We start from the raw sequence: 18001 nt of genomic DNA, 5'->3' as shown, positions 1-18001 counted from the left end.
GAGGCCGTAGGAGGGCAACAACCCAGCAGCAGGACCGCTACCTCCGCCTTTGTGCAAGGAGGAGCAGGAGGAGCACTGCCAGAGCCCTGCAAAAATGACCTCCAGCAGGCCACAAATGTGTATGTGTCTGCTCAAATGGTCAGAAACAGACTCCATGAGGGTGGTATGAGGGCCCTACATCCACAGGTGGGGGTTGGCTTTACAGCCCAACACCGTGCAGGACGTTTGACATTTGCCAGAGAACACTGAGATTGGCAAATTCGCCACTGGCGCCCTGTGCTCTTGACAGATGTGACAGAGTCTGGAGACGCCGTGGAGAACGTTCTGCTGCCTGCAACATCCTCCAGCATGACCGGTTTGGTGGTGGGTCAGTCATGGTGTGGGGTGGCATTTCTTTGGGGGGCCGCACAGCCCTCCATGTGCTCGCCAGAGGTAGCCTGACTGCCATTAGGTACCGAGATGAGATCCTCAGACCCCCTGTGAGACCATATGCTGGTGTGGTTGGCCGTGGGTTCTTCCTAATGCAAGACAATGCTAGACCTCATGTGGCTGGAGTGTGTCAGCAGTTCCTGCAAGAGGAAGGCATTGATGCTATGGACTGGCCTGCCCGTTCCCCAGACCTGAATCCAATTGAGCACATCTGGGACATCATGTCTCGCTCCATCCACCAACGCCACATGGCACTACAGACTGTCCAGGAGTTGGCGGATGCTTTAGTCCAAGTCTGGGAGGAGATCCCTCAGGAGACCATCCGCCACCTCATCAGGAGCATGTCCAGGCGTTGTAGGGAGATCATACAGGCACGTGGAGGCTACACACACTACTGAGCCTCATTTGGACTTGTTTTCAGGACATTACAGTAGTGTGGTTTTCCACTTTAATTTTCAGTGTGACTCCAAATCCAGACCTCCATGGGTTGATAAATTAGATTTCCATTGATAATTTTTGTGTGATTTTGTTGTCAGCACATTCAACTATGTAAAGAAAAATGTATTTAGTAAGAATATTTAATTCATTCAGATCTATGATGTGATATTTTTGTGTTCTCTTTTTTTGAGCAGTATATATATATATTTATATATATATATATATATATATATATTTATATATATATATATATATTTATATATATATATATATATATATATATATATATATCTCTATCTATCTATATATATATATATATATATATATATATATATATATATATATATATATATATATATATATATATATATATATATATACACACACACACAGTGGGGCAAAAAAGTATTTAGTCAGCCACCAATTGTGCAAGTTCTCCCACTTAAGAAGATGAGATAGGCCTTTAATTTTCATCATAGGTACACTTCAACGATGACAGACAAAATGAGAAAAAAAAATCCAGAAAATCACATTGTAGGATTTTTAATGAATTTATTTGCAAATTATGGTGGAAAATAAGTTTTTGGTCAATATCAAAAGTTTATCTCAATACTTTGTTATATAGCCTTTGTTGGTAATGACAGTGTCACGGCCGTCCTCCTCTTCATCTGAAGAGGAGAGACGAGATGGATCTGAGGACCAATACGCGGCGTGGTAAGTGTCCATGGCAAATCTTTAATCAAGAAAGACTGAACACTATACAAACGAGTAACAAAAACAATAAACCAAATTCGACCGTGAAGCTACAGAATGAGACCTGTGCTGAAACAAGCCATCAACATAGACAATCACCCACAAACAAACAGTGCAACCCAGGCTACCTAAGTATGATTCTCAATCAGAGACAACTAATGACACCTGCCTCTGATTGAGAACCATACTAGGCCGAAAACATAGAAATGCCCCAAAACATAGAAAAACAAACATAGACTGCCCACCCAACTCACGCCCTGACCATACTAAATAAATACAAAACAACGGAAATAAAGGTCAGAACGTGAAAGTACCCCCCCCCCCAAAGGTGCGGACTCCGGCCGCAAAACCTTGACCTATAGGGGAGGGTCTGGGTGGGCGTCTGTCCGCGGTGGCGGCTCTGGCGCGGGACGCGGACCCCACCTCATCATTGTCTTAGTCCGCCTTATTGTCCGCCTCCGTGGCTTTCTCAGCATGACCACCCCTCTCAATGACCCCACTGGACAGAGGGGCAGCTCGGGACAGAGGGACAGCTGCTCGGGACAGAGAGACAGCTGCTCGGGACAGAGAGACAGCTGCTCGGGACAGAGAGACAGCTGCTCGGGACAGAGAGACAGCTGCTCGGGACAGAGAGACAGCTGCTCTGGGCAGAGGGGCTCCGGCAGCGGGGCCGGACAGGCGGGAGGCTCCGGCAGCGGCGCCGGACAGGCGGGAGGCTCCGGCAGCGGCGCCGGACAGGCGGGAGGCTCCGGCAGCGGCGCCGGACAGGCGGGAGGCTCCGGCAGCGGCGCCGGACAGGCGGGAGGCTCCGGCTGCGGCGCCGGACAGGCGGGAGGCTCCGGCAGAGGCGCCGGACAGGCGGGAGGCTCCGGCAGAGGCGCCGGACAGGCGGGAGGCTCCGGCAGAGGCGCCGGACAGGCGGGAGGCTCCGGCAGAGGCGCCGGACAGGCGGGAGGCTCCGGCAGAGGCGCCGGACAGGCGGGAGGCTCCGGCAGAGGCGCCGGACAGGCGGGAGGCTCCGGCAGAGGCGCCGGACAGGCGGGAGGCTCCGGCAGAGGCGCCGGACAGGCGGGAGACTCCGGCAGCGGCGCCGGACAGACAGGACCACCTGCAGGGAGGAGACAGAGAGACAGCCTGGTGCGTGGGGCTGCCACAGGTACCACCAGGCTGGGGAGCCCTTCAGGAGGCTTGGGGTTAGGAGGAGGCACCTGAAGGACCGGGCTGTGGGGGAGCACTGGAGCTCTGGTGCGCAACCTTGGCACCACCTCCCCAGGCTGGATAACCACTCTAGCCCGGACCGTCCAGAGTGCAGGCACAGGTTGAACCGGGCTGTGGGTAAGCACGGGAGATCTAGTGCTTACTACACGCACCTCTCCCTTCGGCTCCATTCCCACATTCGCCCGGCACGAGCGGAGCGCAGGCAGAGGACGCACTGCACCCTCCCAGCGCCCCGGAGACACAGCACGCAGAGCCGGCGCAGGATACCCTGGACCAAAACTGCGTACCGGCGACCAGACCCGCTGAGCAGGCACCATACGCCCTGGCTCGATGCCCGCACTCGCATGACACTCTCGGGGGGCTGTCCTATAGCGCACCGGGCTATGGACACGTACTGGCGACACCGTGCGCTTAACCGCATAACACGGTGCCTGCCCAGTATCGCGCTGCTTATAATAAGCAAGAGGGGTGAGCGCAGGTCTGCTACCTGGCTTAGCTCCACCCCTCGTGTGCCCCCCCCCAAAAAAAATTTGGGGCTGTCTCTCGTACCTGTCGCACTGCCGTGCTGCCTCCTCATATCGCCGCCGCTCAGCTTTCGCTGCCTCCAGCTCTGCTTTGGGGCGGCGATATTCCCCAGCCTGTGCCCAGGGTCCCTCTCCGTTCAGTATCTCCTCCCATGTCCAGGAGTCCTGTGATACCGGCCGCTGTTGTTGCTGCTGCTGCTGCTGCTGCTGCTGTCGTCGCTGTTTTCTACCACGCCGCTTGGTCCTTGGTTGGTGGGTGATTCTGTCTTTGTGTAGTGTTCACCAGATAGGCTGTATTAGGTTTCACGTTCCGTTTGTTGTTTTCGTATTCATTTAGTTATTTCATGTATCGTCTATTATTGATTAAAGAACATGAGTAATCACCACGCTGCATTTCGGTCCTCTCTCTCAACAAACGAAGAACGCCGTTACAGACAGAGGTCAAACGTTTTCTGTAAGTCTTCACAAGGTTTTCACACACTGTTGCTGGTATTTTGGCCCATTCCTCCATGCAGATCTCCTCTAGAGCAGTGATGTTTTGGGGCTGTTGCTGGGCAACACAGACTTTCAACTCCCTCCAAAGATTTTCTATGGGGTTGAGATCTGGAGACTGGCTAAGCCACTCCAGGACCTTGAAATGCTTTTTGCGAAGCCACTCCTTCGTTGCCCGGGCGGTGTGTTTGGGATCATTGTCATGCTGAAAGACCAAGCCACATTTCATCTTCAATGCCCTAGCTGATGGAAGGAGGTTTTCACTCAAAATCTCACAATACATGGCCCCATTCATTCTTTCCTTTACACGGATCAGTCGTCCTGGTCCCTTTGCAGAAAAACAGCCCCAAAGCATGATGTTTCCACCTCCATGCTTCACAGTAGGGATGGTGTTCTTTGGATGCAACTCAGCATTCTTTGTCCTCCAAACACGACGAGTGTAGTTTTTACCAAAAAGTTCTATTTTGGTTTTATCTGACCATATGACATTCTCCCAATCTTCTTCTGGATCATCCAAATGCTATCTAGCAAACTTCAGACAGGCCTGGACATGTACTGGCTTAAACAGGGGGACACGTCTGGCACTGCAGGATTTGAGTCCCTGGCGGCATAGTGTGTTACTGATGGTAGGCTTTGTTACTTTGGTCCCAGCTCTCTGCAGGTCATTCACTAGGTCCCCCCTGTGTGGTACTGGGATTTTTGCTCACCGTTCTTGTGATCATTTTGACCCCACGGGGTGAGATCTTGCGTGGAGCCCCAGATCGAGGGACATTATCAGTGGTCTTGTATGTCTTCCATTTCTTAATAATTGCTCCCACAGTTGATTTCTTCAAACCAAGCTGCTTACCTATTGCAGATTCAGTCTTCCCAGCCTGGTGCAAGTCTACATTTTTTTCTGGTGTCCTTTAACAGCTCTTTGGTCTTGGCCATAGTGGAGTTTGAAGTGTGACTGTTTGAGGTTGTGGACAGGTGTCTTTTATACTGATAAGTTCAAACAGGTGCCATTACAGGTAACGAGTGGAGGACAGAGGAGCCTCTTAAAGAAGAAGTTACAGGTCTGTGAGAGCCAGAAATCTTCCTTGTTTGTAGGTGACCAAGTACTTATTTTCCACCATAATTTGCTAATAAATTTATAAAAAATCCTACAATGTGATTTTCAGGAATTTTTTTTCTCATTTTGTCTGTCATAGTTGAAGTGTATCTATGATGAAAATTACAGGCCTCTCTCATCTTTTTAAGTGGGAGAACTTGCACAATTGTTGGCTGACTAAATACTTTTTTGCCCGACTGTATATATAAGGTTGAAGTCAGAAGTTTTCATACACCTTAGCCAACTACATTTAAACTCAGTTTTTCACCATTTCTGACATTTAATCCTAGTAAAAATTCCCTGTCTTAGGTCACCACTTTATTTTAAGAATGTGAAATGTCAGAATAATAGTAGAGAGAATGAATTATTTCAGCATTTCTTTCTTTCATCACATTCCCAGTGGGTTAGAAGTTTACATACACTTAATTAGTATTTGGTATTTAACTGGTTTAACTTGGGTCAAACGTTTCAGGTAGCCTTCTATAAGCTTCCCACAATAACTTGGGTGAAGTTTGGCCCATTCCTCCTGACAGAGCTGGTGTAATTGAGTCAGGTGTGTAGGCCTCCTTGCTCACACACACTTTTTCAGTTCTGCCCACACATTTTCTATAGGATTGAGGTCAGGGCTTTGTGATGGCCACTCCAATACCTTGACTTTCTTGTCCTTAAGCCATTTTGCCACAACTTTGGAAGTATGCTTGGGGTCATTGTCCATTTGGAAGGCCCATTTGCGACCAAGTTTTAACTTCCTGACTGATGTCTTGAGATGTTGCTTCAATATATCCACAGAATTTTCCTGCCTCATGAATGCCATCTATTTTGTGAAGTGCACCAGTCCCTCCTGCAGCAAAGCAGCACCACATCATGATGCTGCCACCCCTGTGCTTCATGGTTGGGATGGTGTTCTTCAGCGTGCAAGCATCCCCCTTTATCCTCCAAACATAATGATGGTCATTATTGCCAAACAGTTCTATTTTTGTTTCATCAGACCAGAGGACATTTCTCCAAAAAGTATGATCTTTGTCCCCATGTGCAGTTGCAAACCGTAGTCCGACTTTTATATGGCGGTTTTGGAGCAGTGGCTTCTTCCTTGCTGAGCGGCCTTTCAGGTTATGTCGATATAGGACTAATTTTACTGTGGATATAGATACTTTTGTACCTGTGTCCTCCAGCATCTTCACAAGGTCCTTTGCTGTTGTTCTGGGATTGATTAGCACTTTTCGCACCAAAGTAAGTTCATCTCTAGGAGACAGCATGAGTCTCCTTCCTGAGCGGTATGATGGCTGCGTGGTCTCATGGTGTTTATAATTGCGTACTATTGTTTGTACAGATGAACGTGGTACCTTCAGGCGTTTGGAAATTGCTCCCAAGGATGAAACAGACTTGTGGAGGTCTACAATTTTTTTTCAGAGGTCTTGGCTGATTTATTTAGATTTTCTCATGATGTCAAGCAAAGAGGCACTGAGTTTGAAGGTAGGCCTTGAAATACATCCACATGTACACCTCCAATTGACTCAAATTATGTCAATTAGCCTATCAGAAGGGTCTAAAGCCATGACATACTTTTCTGGAATTTTCCAAGCTGTTTAAAGGCACAGTCAACTAAGTGAATGTAAACTTCTGACCCACTGGAATTGTGATACAGTGAATTAGAAGTGAAATTATCTGTCAACAATTGTTGGAAAAATTACTTACTTGTGTCATGCACAAAGTACATGTCCTAACCGACTTGTCAAAACTATAGTTTAACAAGATATTTGTGGAGTGGTTGAAAAATGAGTTTTAATGACACCAACCTAAGTGTATGTAAACTTCTGACTTCAACTGTATATATATATATATATATATATATATATGCCTAGTTGGCATGTTGCTAACTGGTCTGCTTAAACCAATAGTTGTATATATATATATATATATATATATATATATATATATATATATATATATATATATATATATATGCTTTTCAGTATTTCCACATCATTAGCTTGTACACCATTTCTTTCACACATGCTTTGTCAATTCTCCTTTTATCTCTTCCTGTGTCAAGTTGGCTGGATGTCCTTTGGGTGTTGGACCATTATTGATTCACACGGGAAACTGTTGAGAGTGAAAAACGCAGCAGTGTTGCAGTTCTTGACACAAACCGGTGCGCCTGGCACCTAGTACCATAACGCATTCCAGGGCACTTAAATCTTTTGTCTTGCTCATTCACCCTCTGAATGGCACACATACACAATCCAATTGTCTCAATGATTAAACATCTTTCTTTAACCTGTCTCCTCCCCTTCATCTAGACTGATTGAAGTGACATCAATAAGGGATCATAGCCTTCACCTGGATTCACCTGCTCAGTCTATGTCATGGAAAGAGCAGTGTTCCTAATGTTTTGTACACTGTCTATATCTTGATCAATATATTGATATGCTGATGTATCTCATAGTCTATCTCTACCTACCTTGTTTGACAGGATATAATTGCTCCTTGGCAGGGTTGAGTATATTTGGCTGTTTGGGTAAACCACTGGAAGCTGAGAGAAACACAAAGCAGATATTACGCTTATTGAAAGTTTGACATTATCATATTGCAATATCAGATATTTATCCATAAAACCTTAACTATAGGAAATATTCAAAAACATATCACTGAATTGCTTTCATGGTCTCAAACATTAACAAAAGGATGTACAGTGCAACGTTCATAGTTACAAAACTTTCAGATAGTTGTGAAAAAGGCCTTACACACTGCGGTTACATTGACCACTCTGGTGAATTTGATGGCTCTTCCTTTGGTCTCATAAGTGACCACACAGTGGTACAGTCCTTGGTAGTGCTCCAACATTACATGGATGACCAGCTTGTCTCCTTTGAGCACACGATCGATGTTGAAGTTCCCGAACGCATTGCACCCCTGCTCAAGGTCAACACAGGAGGGGGGGGGGGGGGGGGGGGGGGGGGGGTAGAGCACAGTCGATCACAGGAGGTTGGTGTCACCTTAATTGGGGATGACAGGCTTGTGGTAGTGGCTAGAGGGGAATTAGTGAAATGGTATCAAACACATGGTTTCCATATGTTTGTGCCATTCCATGTGCTCTGTTCTGGCCATTATTATGAGCCGTCCTTCCCTCAGCCGCCTCCACTGTAGTAGATAATCTTTAGTAGAAGAGAGGAACCAAAGAGGTCCATTGACCTTTTGGGCATCTAGTGTATGTCCTGCCATGCTTTGTTAGAGGTTATATTTGTGAGACCAACTCCTTGCCCTTGTGGTTAGAGTTTCCGCCCTGCTTGGCACTCAGCATTAAGGAGATGGGTTGGGAGTAAGTCCCTGTGATAGACTGGCATCCTGTCGTATTGTAACGTGTTGTGTTCCACTTTTACAGTAATTTTATTGTCAACTTTTCTATAGTTGATTACTCTACAGAACATTCCGTCGTGTGTTTCTACACTGGGTACAAATTGACAATCAACATAAAACAAAGACAATGCAATTGTTTATACAACGTGTGGGTCTAATCCTGGATGATGATTGGTTGAAACCGCATTCTAGACGGATTTAATACAACTGTGATGGCCAAAACATAAGATATGTTCAGCAAATTCAAAGGTTTAACCTTAAAAGGTTCTAAAACTTAACAAAAAACTGTGGCCAAAACATTGGAGCGTCCTCAAATTTTGTAATCAGTGATGAAACCAGTTAAACTTTATAAATCAGTCTTGAAATGGCACATGTGCTTCAATTTTGAAAATAAAGGAACTTACTGTAAATGTACTATTCGGTATCTTAGCTGAATATTTGTTGTTAATTTTACAGCTAACAAATGCAGTAATTTGCTAGACCAGAAATGCCTTGAGGTCTACAGTAACATATTGTATACTGATATAGCAGCACATTACTGTATGATTTACTGTAGAAAGAAAAATACAGAAATCTGTTACAGTGTTGATTTTCTGGTGTATTGTAATGTTTTTAAAATTGTATAACTGCCTTAATTTTGCTGGGCCCCAGGAAGAGTAGCTGCTGCCTTGGCAGCAGGTAATGGGGATCCATAATAAATACAAATATGTGCATATTTGCATATCCCACAATTTAGACTGCCAAACAGCAAACACCTACTTAGACCCAAACATCTCTTCAAAGGAAGCTACTACATATAGTCTAGTTTTTACATTCTCTATGAAATTGGCTTTTAAATTATGTGTAATTCGAAATAGTGAGCTTTGAAATGTTGTATACATGTCCATTTTAAAGTGGTTAAAAATCATGAAATTTCGGTGACACTAGTTTGCTAAACCAAAAAATATATACAATCTGACAACAATGTTTTGACCCCTGGGGTATACTGATGATCGCACTGCTTTTTAATAAGGAATCTATTTTTTAAATTGTATCAAGTAATACACTTTCTTAGCTGCTATTTATATTAGGTACAGCATCCAAGTAACAGTACTAGCCATTCTCGCATATGGTAAATTAAATTAATTGTACACAGACAGACCGAGGGTCACCTTACATGGTACCAGGTGACAGAGTGGCTAGTGTTAGGCAGCTTGATGTGCTCCAGGTCAGGGCAGGTTAGGGTCCTGCCATCTTGTATGGGCGCGATGACTGGGGTGGGAGGTACAGCAGCCTTCACCTCACAGTTGGGGTCCTGTCCACTTGGCAACACCTCCAGACGCATGGCAATCTTGGCACACGATGTCCTGTTTCTGAGAGGGGAAAGCACGCGCACGCGCACACACACACACACACACACACACACAATGTTAAATCAGACAAACTGTGACTTTGTCATTTAAAACAAAAAAAAGATACTGTAGGTCGGGAGGTTTTGGCTCAGGATATGACGCACTTTCTGACCGTCTGGCAGATAATGATGATGGGTTCAAAAGATTAAAAGAATGACACATTTTTATACAAACATCTGCTCATAGACAGGTTTTCTTGGCACTACCGAGCCCAGTCTCCATCCTACCTCAGCATGCAGATGTACTGGCCCGCGTCCTGCGTGGTGGTGGGCTGCAGCCACAGCCTCTCCCTCTCCTTGCTGAGCCTCTGGTCGGGGTGGTGGAAGTCGATGGGTTGTTCCAGGTCCTGACCTGCAGCCACGTGGTACCACACTAGGTTGAGGCCTGCTGCCTGGGCCGAGCTATAGTTGTAGACAGTGGGGTGGGAGAAGAGAGGGCAGAGAAGCCAGCATGCCTCCCCCTCCATCACCCTCACGGCTCCATCGTCTGACTCGCCCCAGTCATGGCACTGGATCACTAAGAGGGATAGAGGGATTACTCTAGACAGACAAAACCACACCTCTCTCTCTCTCTCTTACATTGTACCCCACTTCACATGTTGTATTTAGGAACATTGGGCTTGGAGAAGTGGAATAGGGAGAAGGAGTGAGATGTGGGGCACTCTGCTGATATTGGGGGGCCTGTACTACTGTAGTCCTCATCATATGTTTCTGTAAAGGGGTGGAGGTAGGGGGGCTATGCTGGGCTGCACGACAGTTTGACGGTAATTCCCCTGTCAGATTCACACAGAGTATTAATCTGACTATTAAAAAAACACCTGCAAGTTTCCGTTTGCAGAGGTCTATACGCACCTTCTTAAACGATACTAACGGGAGAAGACATGCACCTGCGAGCTAAAATAAGCTTGTCCCACAAGAATAAACCAGTGATTTAGCTGATATTACGTTGATATCAGATGCTCCAACAGATCCATGGAAGATGCCATTTTCATATTCATATTCACACATATTCATATTCACACGGCTGTAACACATCTGGACAAGAGGAACATCTATGTGAGAATGCTCTTCATTGACTACAGTTTAGCATTCAACACTATTGTGTAATTCCTCCAAGTTTGACACCAAGCTTAGAGCCCTGGGTCTGGACCACACCCTCTGCAACTGGATCCTTGACATCATGAAAGGCAGACCACAGGCTGTGAGGATTGGCAACACCTCCTCCACACTGACACTTAACACAGAGGTCCCCCAAGGTTGTGTAATCAGCCCTCTGCTATACTTCCTGTTCACCCACAACTGTGTATCTTTGCACGACACAAACTCCATCATCAAGTTTGCTGACGACACCAGGGTTGTAGGCCTGATAACCAACAACGACGAAGCAGCCTATAGAGAGGAGGTAAGTGAACTGGCATTGTAGAGAGGAGGTAAGTGAACTGGCATTGTGGTGACAGGATAACAACCTCTCCCTTAAGCCAGTATTGTTAATTGAGGAGGATCCACATCAAATGGACTGCAGTAGAGAGTCAGCAGTTTTATGTTCCTTGGCGTCCACATCACCGAGGACTTGTCATGGACCAACAACACCACTCTTGTCAAGAGGGCACACATATCTACTTCCTAAGGCTGCTGAAGAAATTCAGAACGCCACCCCAGGTCCTCTCCAAAAACTACTGCTGCACCATCAAGAGCGTCCTGACCAGTCAGATCACGGCCTGGTAAAGGAATTGCTCTGTCCAGCATTCTCACATAGGTGTTCCTTTTGTCCAGGTGGGAAAGGGCAGTGTGGACTGCAATAGAGATTGCATCATCTGTGGATCTGTTGGGGCGGTATGCAAATTTGAGTGGGTCTAGGGTTTCTGGGAAAATGGTGTTGATGTGAGCCATGACCAGCCTTTCAAAGCACTTCATGGCTACAGGAGTGCTACGGGTCGGTAGATATTTAGGCAGGTTACCTTAGTGTTCTTGGGCACAGGGACAGGTTGAAAATGTCAGTGAAGACACTTGCCAGTTGGTCAGCGCATGCTTGGAGTACAAGTCCTGGTAACTGTCAGACCCTGCGGCATTGTGAATATTGACCTGTTTAAAGGTCTTACTCACAACAGCTATGGAGAGCGTTATCACACAGTCGTCCAGAACAGCTGATGCTGTCATGCATGCTTCAGTGTTGCTTGCCTTCGAAGCGAACATAGAAGTTATTTAGGTCATCTGGTAGGCTGGTGTCACAGGGCAGCTTGCGGGTGTGCTTCCCTTTAATCCGCACCTTAACACACACACACCTATGGTGACCGTATGGTGACTGTGACACTTATGGTGACCGTATTAATGTCACACCGGCGGTCACGAGTCATGATGGTAGTCATGTTGTGTTAGATCTTTTTATCAACTTAATTTCGTGTGAACATTACAAGATTTTAACTTCTATTTGCTATTTATGGCCTGTAGGCCTCATTGACCTGAGCTCATACAACTTGTTTTTGAGTTAAAAAAAGCATAATGTATGGACAATTTTGACTATAACAAATACTCAGATGAAACATATTGTACTATTTGTCACAGACTACTTTGTGTCGAAGTTTAACAAGGACTCTCTCCTCCTCACCAGTGTCATGATCAAAGATATGATCAAGAACCTCACATACAGTATATCGTTTGATCACTGTGCTGTCACAGAATGAATTGTGAGCAAGGCCTCAAAAAATGCGAGAGATGCGAGAAAAGGTCTATAAACAGTTGAAGTCGGAAGTTTACATACACCTTAGCCAAATACATTAAACTCAGTTTTTCAAAATTCCTGACATTTAATCCAAGACAAATTCCCTGTTTTAGGTCAGTTAGGATCACCACTTAATTTTAAGAATGTGAAATGTCAGAATAATAGTAGAGAGAATGATTTCTTTCAGCTTTAATTTCTTTCATCACATTCCCATTGGGTCAGAAGTTTACATACAGTCAATTAGTATTTGATAGCATTGCCTTTAAATTGTTTAACTTGGGTCAACTGTTTCAGGTAGCCTTCCACAAGCTTCCCACAATAAGTTGGATGAATTTTGGCCCATTCCTCCTGACAGAGATGGTGTAACTGAGTCTGGTTTGTAGGCCTCCTTGCTCGCACACACTTTTTCAGTTCTGCCCACAAATGTTCTTTCTATAGGATTGAGGTCAGGGCTTTGTGATGGCCACTCTAATGCCTTGACTTTCTTGTCCTTAAGCCATTTTGCCACAACTTTGGAAGTATGCTTGGGGTCAATGTCCATTTGGAAGGCCCATTTGCGACCAAGCTTTAACTTCCTGACTGATGTCTTGAGATGTTGCTTCAATATATCCACATAGTTGTCCTCCCTCATGATGCCATCTATTTTGTGAAGTGCACCAGTCCCTCCTGCAGCAAAGCACCCCCACAACATGATGCTGCCACCCCCGTGCTTCACGGTTGGGATGGTTTTCTTTGGCTTGCAAGCCTCCCTCTTTTTCCACCAAACATTAACGATGGTCATTATGGCCAAACAGTTCTATTTTTGTTTCATCCGACCTGAGGACATTTCTCCAAAAAGCACAATCTTTGTCCCCATGTGCAGATGCAAACCGTAGACTGGCTTTTATATGGCGGTTTTGGAGCAGTGGCATCTTCCTTGCTGTGCGGCCTTTCAGATTATGTCAATATAGGACTCGTTTTACTGTGGATATAGATACTTTTGTACCTCCTTCCTGAGGGCTATGAAGGCTGCGTGGTCACATGGTGTTTATACTTGTGTACTATTGTTTGTACAGATGAACCAGACTTGTGGAGATCTACAATTTTTTTTTGGCTGATTTCTTTTGATTTTCCCATGATGTCAAGGAAAGAGGCACTGAGTTTGAAGGTAGGCCTTGAAATACATCCACAGGTACACCTTCAATTGACTCAAATTATGTCAATTAGCAGATTCTTCTAAAGCCATGACATCAGTTTCTGGAATTTTCCAAGCTGTTTAAATGGCATTTTTTTGAGGAAAACAAATCTAACTCATTCATTGAATCAGATGGCTCATTTATCACAAAACCCACTGATATTGCCAACTACTTTAACCTTTCAAGGGCAGGCGGAACCCCTCGACAACCTTCCTCTAAACGGCAGTGCGCGAAATTCAAAAATATTTTTTAGAAATATGTAACTTTCACACATTAACAAGTCCATTACAGCAAATGAAAGATAAACATATTTTTAATATACCCATCGTGCACGATTTAAAAATGCTTTACAGCTAAAGCACAGCATATGATTATGTTAGGTCAGAGTCAAGTCACAAAAACACACACAGCCATTTTCCTGCCAAAGATAGGAGTCACAAAAAGCAGAAATATAGATAAAATTAATCACTAACCTTTGATGCGCTTCATCAGATGACACTCATTGGACATCATGTTACACAATACATGTATGTTTTGTTTGATAATGTGCATATTTATATCCAAAAATCTCAGTTTACATTGGCGTGTTATGTGCAGTAATGTTTTGATTCCAAAACATCCGGTGATTTTGCAGAAATACTCATAATAAACATTGATAAAAGATAGACTTATCCTCTATTCAACTGCTGTGTCAGATTTTTAAAAAACTTTACGGAAAAAGCATAATCTGAGAATGGCGCTCAGAACCCAAAACAGCCAGAGGAATATCCGCCATTTTGGCATCAACAGAAGCTAGAAAAAAACACTATAAATATTCACTTACCTTTGATCTTCATCAGAAGGCACTCCCAGGAATCCCAGTTTGACAATAGATGACTGATTTGTTCCATAAACTTCCGTAAAGCCACTTGTTGTTAGCATGTTCAGCCCATGGTTAGAGCGTTGGACTAGTAACCGAAAGGTTGCAAGTTCGAATCCCTGAGCTGACAAGGTACAAATCTGTCATTCTGCCCCTGAACAGGCAGTTAACCCACTGTTCCTAGGCCGTCATTGAAAATAAGAATTTGTTCTTAACTGACTTGCCTAGTAAAATAAAGGTAAAATAAAAAAAATTCAAAAGTCTTCATGAGGCGCAAACACTTCCGCCAGACAAAAACTCAAAGTTCCGTTACAGTCCGTAGAAACAAGTCAAATGATGTGTGCAATCAATCTTTAGGATGTTTTTAACATAAATCATCAATAAGGTTCCAACCGGAGAATTTCATTGTCTGAAGAAAAGCATTGGAACGAGAGCAAACTCTGTCGGGAGCGCGCTTCATGAGACCGAGGCTCTCTGCCAGACTCAGAGCTATTATGAGCACCTCCTTTATAGTAGAATCCTCAAACCAGTTTCAAAAGACAGTGACATCTAGTGGAAGCCCTAGGAAGTGCATCCTCATTCATATCTCACTAGGATTTCAATAGGCACTGTTTTGAAAATCGATTTCTCACTTCCTGTTTGGAATCTTTCTCAGTTTTTGCCTGCAAAATGAGTTATGTTATACTCACAGACATCATTCAAACAGTTTTAGAAACTTCAGTGTTTTCTATCCAATACTATATATAATAATATGCATATATTAGCATCTGGGACAGGGTAGGAGGCAGTTCAGTCTGGGCACGCTATTTATCCAAAAGTGAAATTGCTGCCCCCTATCCCAAAAAGGTTAACCTGTTATGGCTGCAATCCCGATACCGGGATCGATATGACAACTACCAGTGAAAATAGAGGGTGCCAAAATTCAAACCACAGAAATCTCATAATTACAATTCCTAAAACATACATGTGTCTCATATCATTTTTAATTTATTTTCATTGTTAATCCCACCAAAGTGTCCGATTTCAAATAGGATTTTCAGTGAAAGCACTACAAACGATTATGTTAGGTCTCCACCAAACCACAATAAGCACAGCCATTTTCCAGCAAAATATAGCATTCAGAAAAACCAGAAATAAAGAAAATTAATCACTAACCTTTAATTTTCTTCATCACATGACACTCATAGGACTTCATGTTACACAATACATGCATGTTTTGTTTGATAATGTTCATATTTATATCAAAATAATCTGAGTTTACATTGGCGTGTTAGATTCACCAGTTCCAAAAACATCAAGTGATTTTGCATAGCCACATCATTCAACAGAAATACTCATCATAAATGTAGATGATAATATACACATGGAATTATAGATATACCTCTCCTTAATGCAACCGCTGTGACAGATTTCAAAAAAACTTTACGGAAAAAGAAATGGATGCAATAATCTGAGACGGAGCTCAATTTAAAAACACTACAGCCGCAAAGATGGCATCAACATAAACAAGATATTACATGATAAATATTCCCTTACCTTTGATGATCTACATCAGAAAGCACTCCAGGAATCCCAGGTCCACAATAAATGTTTGTTTTGTTCGAAATGTCCGTTATTTATGTCCAAATACCTTATTTTGTTAGAGCGTTTGGTATACATATCCAAACGCAAATTCTGGTCAGCGTTATATCGGACAAAAACTTCAAAAGGTGATATTAACGGTCGAAGAAACATTTCAAACTAAGTACAGAATCAATCATTAGGATGTTTTTAACATATAGCTTCAATAAAGGATTACCAACCGGAGTATTCCTTCTAGTCTTCGTGAGCCATGGAACGCAAGTGGGTACCATGAGGAAAAAGCGCAATCACAAAATGGCTGCTTGATGGACAGCTGATATATTCTGCTCTCATTCACTCCCACAACAACATAGAAGCCTCATTACAAATTCTGTTAATGGTTTACATCTAGTGGAACCCCTAGGCAGTGCAACATCATTCATATCTCAAGGGTATTTCATTGGGGACTCTGGTGAATACATACAAAGCCCAGATATCTCACTTCCTGTTTTAATTTCTCCTCAGGATTTTGCTTGTCATATGAGTTATGTTATACTCACAAACATCATTCAAACAGTTTTAGAAACTTTAGAGTGTTTTCTATCCAACACTAATAATATACATACATATATTAGCAACAAACTAACATGGTCCAAGCACACCAAGACAGTCATGAAGAGGTCGCGACAAAATCTTATTCCCCCTCAGGAGACTGAAAATATTTGGCATGGGTCCTCAGATCCTCAAAAGGTGTTCTACAGCTGCAGCCAAGTCTAGATCCAAGAGGCTTCTCAACAGCTTCTACCCCCAAGCCATGACTCATGAACATCTGATCAAATGGCTACCCAAACCCCCTCTCTTTTACACTGATGCTACTCTGTTATTATCTATGCATAGTCACTTTAATAACTACATGTACATATTACCTCAATTACCTCGACTAACCGGTGCCCCAGCATACTGACTCTGTACCGGGACCCCCTGTATATATAGCCTCTCTATTGTTGTTTTACTGCTGCTCTTTAATTATTTGTTATTTTTATTTATTTTTGGGGGGGTATTTTTCTTAAAACACCTGTTGTAATTCGGCGCATGTGACAAATCAAATTTGATCTTTGATTTGATCTCTGTGAAATATGACTTCAGGTGTCACTGGTGTTGAATTTCCACCACAATATGTTAGAGAAATATCACAATGAATGATTCAGAACATGAACAATCATTTGTCTTGGTAAAATGTATTTTATAACACAGGAATTGAAAATTCATCACCAAAGAGTGTTTTCACCCACTTTGTTTGCAGCAGGCAGGTTACAACAAGCTAAAACCAAGTGATGAAATCACTGGCGACCGATATAATTGCACATAATTTGTGCAGAAGTAGAGAGATGTGGGTTTATTTTTACTACTTTCTCACTGTCTATTGGAGTATGCGTCTGTGTTTGCCCCTGGTCCCCAGTGCCCCTGTTTCATACAGTAGCAAGTGAGTCATGCTACAAGAAGACAGGTCGCAGGAGACAATGTTCGCGAATGGTTTAGAAAATTGATAAGTGGCAGTTGGGACATCGAGTGTCACGAAGTGTTGACCCTGAGGACCTGCATATACACACTTTAAATGGAGCTTGTTTCTCAATATAAGTACCTGGGTGTCTGGATTGATGACAAGTTATCCTTCATAACGCCTATAACAAATATGAATAAGAAGCTAAGATCCAAGATAGTTTTTTATATCTAAATAAATCATGCCTTAGTATTAAAAATAGGAGAAAGATTGTTCAAGCAACGCTTCTCCCTGTATTGGATTTTGGTGAAATTGTTTACATGCATGCAGCAACCTCTGTTTTAAAACCCTTGGACACAGTCTACCATTCAGCAATACGTTTTATCACAGGGGACAAATTTAGGACTGATCATTGTAGTCTGTATAAAAATGTGGGATGGACCTCTGTCTGTAATAAGAGAGCTGCATTCTCTTTTATTTATTTAAAAAGCAACCT

General features: G+C 43.5%; 1 protein-coding gene across 2 annotated transcripts in view; it reads right to left on the bottom strand.

Moving 5' to 3' along the window:
• The window catches only part of LOC110490048 (interleukin-1 receptor accessory protein), a 43137-nt gene that overhangs the window by 16918 nt on the left and 8218 nt on the right, over nucleotides 1-18001 (bottom strand). For both annotated transcript variants that reach the window (XM_021563167.2, XM_021563168.2), the window contains exons 3-6: nucleotides 9920-10208; nucleotides 9458-9653; nucleotides 7689-7857; nucleotides 7406-7477 (exon numbers count right to left, since the gene is read on the bottom strand). In XM_021563167.2, coding sequence (XP_021418842.1) covers nucleotides 7406-7477; nucleotides 7689-7857; nucleotides 9458-9653; nucleotides 9920-10208 — 726 coding nt within the window. The remainder of the gene's footprint in view (nucleotides 1-7405; nucleotides 7478-7688; nucleotides 7858-9457; nucleotides 9654-9919; nucleotides 10209-18001) is intronic.

Source organism: Oncorhynchus mykiss, chromosome 15, assembly GCF_013265735.2.
Source record: "Oncorhynchus mykiss isolate Arlee chromosome 15, USDA_OmykA_1.1, whole genome shotgun sequence".
NCBI classification, from domain to species: Eukaryota; Metazoa; Chordata; class Actinopteri; order Salmoniformes; family Salmonidae; genus Oncorhynchus; species Oncorhynchus mykiss.
The sequence above is the reverse complement of the archived record's forward strand: the minus strand, read 5'-3'. Positions and strand labels throughout refer to the sequence as shown.